Raw genomic sequence first — 8784 nt, forward strand, 5'->3', positions numbered from 1 at the left:
ACTGATGGGTGTCTACAGCCTGGAAGCCAGCCATACTTCATTCATTCATTTTCTGTAACCGCTTGTCCTCTGTAGGGTCACAGGGAGCCTATCCCAACTGTCATTGGGCAAGAGGTGGGGTACACCCTGGACAGGTCTCCAGTCTATCACAGGGCTAACACAGAGAGACAGACAACCATTCACACTCACACCTACGGCCAATTTAGAATGACCAATTAACCTAACCAGCATGTCTTTGGACGGTGGGAGGAAGCTGGAGAACCTGGAGAGAACCCACGCAGACACAGGGAGAACATGCAAACTCCACACAGAAAGGACCCAGATGGCCCATGGATTAGAACCCGGGACCTTCTCTCTGTGAGGCATCAATGCTAACCACCTCGCCACTGTGCCGCCCCTGTGCTGCAGATATTACTGCATTTTGTCTCTATTTAGCAATTTCCATGGATAAGATTATTGTAATTATTATCAGTACTTTGAGTTTTTAAGGAGAGGCTCTGCTTCATGTCCAGTGTGTCAGCTTCTGTGTTTAACATGATCTAGATACATGGTGTGTTTTCTGAGTATATTTTGGATTTTAGCAGCAGATAAGCAAACAGCTCTGATGACAACAGACACACTGATCTGTGAGTGAGCTCACACTTCATGAATACCATTTTAACTGTACTATCATTACATTGTTTCTGTGACTGTTTGTTTTGGCATGGAACTAAATAAAACTTATCTTCTGTGCTCAGTCAGGTGAAACTTAGTGAATCAGCTACAGAGCACCAGTCTACTTATATCCATGTGTTGGGAACACTGAGGCCACATACTCTGTGATTTCCCCCTGTGTTTTATCAACACTGTATCTGCTGGAACCAACCAACAATTAACTGGACCAACTGGTTGAGGAGCATCTTTATGTTTTAGTGATTTCCTGCTCAGTTAACAAACCACCATCACTATGTACCTGGTTCCTCTAGACTTCATTTCACCTATTCACACCTGTCTCACTCGAGAAAACAACATAGCTTCAATAATACAGTACTTGACTGCAGGGACATGTATTTAAGGTCTATCTGTTATTCTAAATATATTCACACACAGTACCATGAGAAAAACACTGAATCAGTTTAAAACAAGACATGATTCGGTCAATGAGTCACAAGAAATCTGAATATTTGCAAACAGTTTTTATGTCTTATAAAGTAACTCAGTGGTTGTGATTGTCAGTCAGGTTTCTGGATTCAGATTCTCAGAGAGTTCAGAGCTGTCTTCAGGATCTGGAAGGTCAGAAACAAAGAGAGAATCTACAGAGAATCCACTCGTGGAATATTTCAGTGTGTGTTTCACTGTCAGAAAAACAACAATTATATGTTGTTATGTTAGTAACACATATGTCAGGCTCCCAGCCTGCTTTCCTTTGAGCTTACACCTACATGTACTTATACCAATACCATGTACTTCATGCAGGAATTGGATTCCAGTGTTTAGAACACGGTCACTCTGTAAATTATTATGGGTAAATATCATATACATAAATGGAAATGGATTAAATCTTATTATACATCACTGAAGTATGTCAGAAACATCTTTCTTAGTCTTTTCAGTTGCAATGTGTTGTGCATATATTTTTATTAATGTTGTGGATTTGCCATTCTATGAAGCCAAGTGTTGATGTTTCTGGTCTGTGGTTTCCTTTGGTTATTAATAAAATGATAAATAAGTGTTTTTTTCTTCAGTAACTGCTGTGTGTGTCTTACTTTCTTGTTATTTGTCAGTAAAGTTATGTGGTCTAAGGACCAACAGGTTGAGCTAGTTTTGATGTGTTCACTAAAAGTGAAACTAAACTGTTTTCTATTTCTTCAACTCAAGAATAATTAGAGTTTTGAGTTTTTAACAGGGCCAATTTGATGTTAAATGTTGAAGGACACCTCTTCAACTTCATAGCTTAGAGACTTGTAGTATTTATGTTCAACACAACAGGCCATAGCACTGACACAAGATGGAGAAGGAAAGAATTTGCTGAAGGAAGAAAAACACAATGCAACTCTGAACTAGAAAACTATGAAGATTGCAAATACGTTTTGAGCTCTATGAGTGAGTCCACGCTTCATGAATGCCATTGTAAGGTGTGTACTATCATTACATCAGTCTGTGACTGTTTGTTTTGGTAGTGAGTTAAATAAAACTTCTCCTCAGTCAGGTGACTGAACACAGTGAAAAATATCTTCTCAACTTTGACAACAAAACATTAAAATGTTGAAATAAGCTGCAGAATCCAGCTTCAACCAACAAACAACAGGATCACAGACACAAGATAAGATCCAGAAACATATTTATTCAGGCAAGACTGTAATTACACAGATATACTGTTGATATTCTTTAAAGTTAACCAAAAGAACAATAGTAGTGATAGTGCTGCTCACAGTCAGCTGTCAGGTCAACCTAAATCACAGTATGAACTAAAACCAGCTCAGATGATTGGTTCAGCATTTAAACATATTCATTAGGATCTTCATCCACATTAAAGTTCAATCAATACGCTGAGCTGCAAGAGAACAAGTAACTGCTGCGAGAATTCAGGTGAGCTCAGCAAAGATCATCATCATAAGGTGTGGACTGTCCTTGATACCTACTAGAAAGATGCTGGAAAGTTTCTGTAGAGATTGAAAAAATAAATGAAAACATGTCTTTTGTACTTAAACATCTTCTCAATTATGACATCAAAACATTTTAGAGCAGCAAATGACGCTGAGTTTGGTTTGACAGACTAATGAGTTATGAAACGACTCAGTCAGGTTTCTGGTTTCAGTTTCTCAGAGAGCTCAGAGCTGTCTTCACTATCTGTAAGGTCTGAAACAAACAGAGTTAAAGGTCAACTCATAGTCTGGAGAAATCAGAAACAGTTTGTTAGATCAGTTGAAACAGAATAAAATCAGTTTTACTTACCAGGTGGAGCCTTTTGGTCTGAAATGAAAAGTAAAGACAGGTCATTTCAGTTCCAGTTGTTAATGTCAGAATATCTTTCATCATCTTATCTCCAGTGAATATGATCCTCTTCTACTCACTCAACCTGAAGAATAAATCCACTCTGCTCTTCTGTTTAGTTCTCACTTTGTTTCTTTCTTCATCACTTCTCTCCCTCATCATCATAGTATAGTCATGTTCTCCTGACTTCTCCTGACTCTGAGACTTACTCAGCTTTTACTGCTGGATGCTTCAAATTGTAGGATTCAACTCAAAGACTAAATCAAAGTAGCTCACCTTGTTTCTTTTTATGAACCATGAATCCAGCAGCTGCTGCAAAGACGACAACAAGAACAACCACTGCAGTGATGATGATGGTGATGATGGTGGTGGTGGTGGTCTCCTCTGTTGAACAAAGAACAAAGTAAAGATTAAGAACAGTCCAGATAAAGAAGGTTAGAACAGAGGTACATTCCACCTCATTTACTTTCCATCTGTATAAAATGAAACTCTTCTTCTAACATTTTCTGTGGCTCAAAGCCTCATTACAGTCTGGTTAGATAAATTACCAACTAACCTGCAGGACAAGGCCTGAAATATCCAACAAACCACAGTCACTCTTACCCCAGTTGGTTCTGATCTGTTCTTCATCCAGTTTGGTGATGTCGTCCTCCACACCAGAGAGATGAAACACACAATCGTACCTCCTCCAGTCTTCAGGTGAGACTGATGAAATGTTCAGGTCAACATTCATCTGGAAGGATCCATCATGGTTGGGGAGGATCTCTCCATGTTCCACTCCTTCATGAATCTCCTCTCCATCTTTCCTCCAGAACATCATGGCTCTGTCAGGGTAGAAACCTGTAGCGTGGCAGCTGACTGGAGAGGAGGGAGTCTTCTGGAGGAGAGACACTGAGGGGAGGTCTGGAGAGAGAGAGAGAGGATCAGCTCCTAATGAAGGTAGTTTTTGACCATGTCACACTAAAACAGCTAAAAATATTCACTGTGTTAAAAATGTTCCAGAGTCTAAAACCACTGAAACACAGTCTCTTTTTGTCCATGAGAAGGACAACCACTGGACACCATCAGGTTAACAACAGAAATAAAAGCTTTCACTGCTACAGCTCCATGTAAAATACTCTGTTGTAAATCTCCTGCCTCTGTCCAGTTTCTTCCTCCACTCTGTGTCCTCTTGTCCAGACAGTTTACATTTATTTAGTGTTTAGTAACCTGTGAATTTCAAGTGGAATCAACAACATTTTGTAATGATTCTACGTACCTGTTCTCAACAGAGAGCTCTTTCCAAAGTGTAAATACATCTTCAGCCACTCAGGACAAGTCTGAGTGAAGAACTGTTCATTGTCTCTTATTCTACCTATGTCTGAATCCCATCTCAGTTTGGTGGAGACGGCCTGAGGTTTTGGAGCGATCCATGTCAATGTCTTCAGATCCAGAGCAATGAAGTCTTCACCATCATAACCATACTGTCCAAAACCAATAACCTCTCCAGTCTTATCATCCCATTCACAGCCTTCCATAAGCTGTAAAATGTGAACACCTATAAGATACAGACAACAGAGATATAATGTATAATGAGCAATAATGTATAAATAAAGAAGAGGATTTTAAAATAATTTCTTATTGTGATCCACTGCTATTTTCCAAGTCTTGTGTTCTCCTGAGTCAAGGACATATACTCAGTGAACCTTTTCTTATCCTCAGTGTGGAGAGTAAAAGTTGGATTGATTGCTGTGATATCAGTTCTGTCCTCCATTCTAATCAAACTGAGTGTTTGTGTTAATTCCTGCAATGACAGTATGGCTCCATTACGTTTCCATTTAATGTCATTTCTCCACACTTTCACATTTCAGAGGAGGAAAATAAATAAATATTAATCTGAGCAATCACAAAATATCAACAGAAACTGGTGTTACATTTGTAGTGTGGTAATGTGATAAGCTACTAGAACAGACTGATTACTGAGGGCAGGTCATGACCAGAAGCTGGACTGCACCGGCTACATGGTCTGACCTCTGACCCTGCTCTGTCCCAGCCTCACCAACAAGAACCGCACTACAAGAGACTGTCCCCCATAAAGTTTAGAATCAAACAACCATCAGACATGTGCTGGAGTACAGGCTACATGTGTCCAAGAGACGCATAAATAAGGTTGATCATTTCTGTTCTGATCAATCCATTTTACATCTAACACCTGAACTCTGTGGCTATGATCATGAGTCAGTTTAGTTTATGTTCTATGATCTATAATGATCTGAGGTCAGGTACCCACATACAACACACAACATACTGTACCTTCACTTTGGTTGAAGACCTGCTTCAGACTGGAAATCGTGGCTTTGAAGAAGTTAGGATACACTGCAACACATCGGTCAGTGTAGAACTTTAATTGATCAGGATAATTTTCAAAGACTTTTTTCTCCCAGTCCAGTTTTACTTCTATTTTCTTGTTTCTGCCGTCACAGTATCCAATCTGGATGTCATCAACCACTGCAAAAGCCACAAGTTCTGGAAGGTTTGGGACTCCAGAGAATCCAGTGGAGTAATATTTCAGTGAGTGTTTCACTGTGGAACAAACAACATTTATAATGTGAGTGAAGCATATAAATAGACTCATCGTCACAAATATGGTAGATTTCTGTTAAAAGAAAAACTAGAAAAGGAAGAAAAGATGATGAAGAATGTGAATGAGATCTTACCGGTTGATGAAACACGACAGAAGAGAAGCAACAAAAGTAAAGTTTTCATCTTGTTCTGTTTCTATAAAGACTTTAAACCAAGTCACCAGCTGGTTGAACTGATTTGAATGTGTTTAACTGAAACAAGCAGAGTGCATTTGTGTTGGGTGTGCCAACCAAACCAAGTCAAACAGGTTTTGTGTGACAGAGCATTACAAAATGATCTTTGAAATCTCACTTCCTCATCCATGCAGACCTTACAGAGAGAATATTACAAAGTAATCATCAAGGAAACTACTGCTGAGCTGCGGATATGTCTTTCATAAACGAATCACTATTCAGTGATTTCCATCATGGGTGCTTTTTAAATAAAGTTATTCTCAGTATTCTGAGTTGTTCATGTGAAGAACTGCATCATGTTCAATGTGTATAATTGTGTGTGTTACCTGAGCTGGTGTGTTTTGGACTTTAGCAGCAGACAAGTAGAGACAGACAGCTTTAGATGAAGCAGCAGAGACACAGACACATGACAGGATGCAGAGACACATGCCAAGACTGTAATTACTCATATATACTGTTAATTAGAGCTAAATAAAACCCTGGCAGGCTCCTTCAAATTGTAGGATTCATCTCAAAGACTAAATCAAAGTAGCTCACCTTGTTTCTTTTTATGAACCATGAATCCAGCAGCTGCTGCAAAGACGACAACAAGAACAACCACTGCAGTGATGATGATGATGATGGTGGTGGTGGTGGTCATGTTACTGGGCTTCTCTGTTGAACAAAGAACAACGAGAGAATATTAAGAACAGTCCAGATAAAGCAGGTTATCCATCAATTTATTCATCAGTGTCCTTTCTGTCCATCTCTACTGCAACTACAGCATGAAGCAAATGCAAAATGTCAAGAAAAGAAACCTCCTCTTACCCCAGTTGGTTCTGACCTGTTCTTCATTCAGTTTGGTGATGATGTCATCCTCCACAACAGAGAGATGAAACACACAGTCGTACCTCCTCCAGTCTTCAGGTGAGACTGATGAAATGTTCAGGTCAACATTCATCTGGAAGGATCCATCATGGTTGGGCAGGATCTCTCCATGTTCCACTCCTTCATGAATCTCCTCTCCATCTTTCCTCCAGAACATCATGGCTCTGTCAGGGTAGAAACCTGTAGCGTGGCAGCTGACTGACAGGTTGCAAGTTGTGCATTACATACATTCATGTATGTATATGTTTTCTTTCATATATCCATATGTAGATATTATGTAGATAGGTATAATAATAATAATAATAATACATTTTATTTATAGGCGCCTTTCACGACACTCAAGGGACCGTACAAAATTGTTAAAATAAAACACAATTAAAGTACACACAAGCATAATATAGAACATATAGTTATACACAAATGACAGAATGGCAGCTAGAAGTGAAACTATGGAATGAAGTAGGCTTGTCTGAATAAATACGTTTTGAGCTGAGATTTGAAGGTGGTGACTGAGTCTGAATTTTTTAAGTGCTCCGGGAGGGCGTTCCAGAGGCAGGGGGCTGAATGGGAGAAGGCTCTGAACCCCATGGTGGTCAAGCGAGCAGGTGGGAGGGTGAGTTGTAGTGATGACGATGACCTAAGAGTGCGGGCAGGAATGTTTATGTGGAGCAGGTTAGTGAGGTACTGAGGGGCGAGGTTGTTTAAGGCCTTGAAGGTGAGAAGTAGGATTTTGTAGGTGATACAGAATTTGACAGGAACCCAGTGGAGTTGCCACAGGACTGGGTGATATTGTTAATATGAGAATGGAAAGAAAGAGTGGTGTCAAGGATTACACCAGACTCCAGAGAGATATCAAATGAACCAATCAAGAGGTGTGTCAGAGATACCAATGTAGGTTAGTCTATGAATGAGAATGGAGTGGGAGACAGTGTCAAATGCTGCAATTAGATCAAGGAGAATGAGGATTGAAAGGAGTCCTGAATCAGCAGCCATAAGGAGATCATTGGTGATTTTTAACAGGGCTGTTTCTGTGCTGTGTAAAGGGCGAAAAAACAGATTGAAACTGTTCATATAGGCTATTGTCAGAGAGGCTTTGTGTTCCCATCACTTGAATTGAATTGATTTGCAAAATAAAGTGATTTGGCAGTAGAGTTGGCTCTGCCACATTGTTAAGTTGGTGTTAGTTTAGGTTATGCAACACATAGACTCAGAGTCTCTTGCATGCTAAGCTAACCATCTTTCCTCTAACCTGGCACCTCATAAAACTCTTATCACATTCGACACATGCACTCAGCCAGCACATGGTGCTGACCAAGTAGAGTGTCTCTACTTGGTCAACCTTCTTGTTTTCATTGTTCAAGGCCTTACTTTTATTCTTGTAATAAATATCTTTTAAACATACCTGTAGTCTGTTTAATGTTACACAAGAGAGGATTTTGCCAACCTCTACTCTGTCAAGAACTCCAGATTCATTCAACATTAACTAGTTGTTAATGTGGTAATTGTGTTTATAGTTATTAAGTTAATTATTAATCAGAGTATGAAACTGACAATTTAGTAAATATTATAAGACTGATTTGATCAATTGGCTATCTTTCCCCTTCTCAGAAGGGTGGTGTCCCGAGGTGATCTAGTGTATTAGATCCAATTATTTAATAATAAATAATTATTTTTGATAATTATTAATTGTTTTTGATAGCCAAACCCCAATATTTAGTGCCTTAGTACACAGACCCAACATAGGTAACAGGCTGGGGTGCACGAATCTTCTTCTTGCAGCGTGGATGTAGCAGTCCGCTGCTGAAGGAGCTGCTTAGGTCTCCTATAGTCTGATGCAGTGGGTGAGAGAGGTTGTCCATGATTGATGTCAGCTTGGCTAACATCCTCCTCTCACCCACCTCCTCGATGGAGTCCAGAGAGCAGTCCGGGACAGAGCCGGCCCCTCTGACCAGCTTGTTCAGTCTCTTCCTTTCCCTCTCTGAGCTCCCACTGCTCCAGCAGACCACTGCATATAGGATGGCAGAAGCCACCACAGAGTCATAAAAAGTCCTGAGCAGTGACCTGCACACTCCAAAGGACCTCAGTCGTCTAAGCAGTTGGAGATGACTTTGGCCCTTCTTGTACAGGGCGTTAGTGTTGTGTGTCCAGT

General features: G+C 40.0%; 1 protein-coding gene across 1 annotated transcript; it reads right to left on the reverse strand.

Annotated features, from left to right (window-relative positions):
- Positions 1 to 2198: 2198 nt before the first annotated feature.
- On the reverse strand, positions 2199 to 5797 carry LOC311501872 (major histocompatibility complex class I-related gene protein-like). Its single transcript, XM_084563919.1, has 7 exons — positions 5670 to 5797; positions 5266 to 5535; positions 4232 to 4510; positions 3577 to 3876; positions 3250 to 3357; positions 2935 to 2952; positions 2199 to 2838 (listed from the first exon to the last, which is right to left on the reverse strand). Exons 1-7 carry the CDS (start codon positions 5716 to 5718, stop codon positions 2780 to 2782), a joined length of 1083 nt encoding a protein of 360 aa, XP_084420045.1. The 5' UTR covers positions 5719 to 5797; the 3' UTR covers positions 2199 to 2779.
- Between the last annotated feature and the right edge of the window lie 2987 nt (positions 5798 to 8784).

Source organism: Chelon labrosus (assembly GCF_963514085.1).
Source record: "Chelon labrosus genome assembly, chromosome: 16".
Lineage (NCBI taxonomy): Eukaryota > Metazoa > Chordata > Actinopteri > Mugiliformes > Mugilidae > Chelon > Chelon labrosus.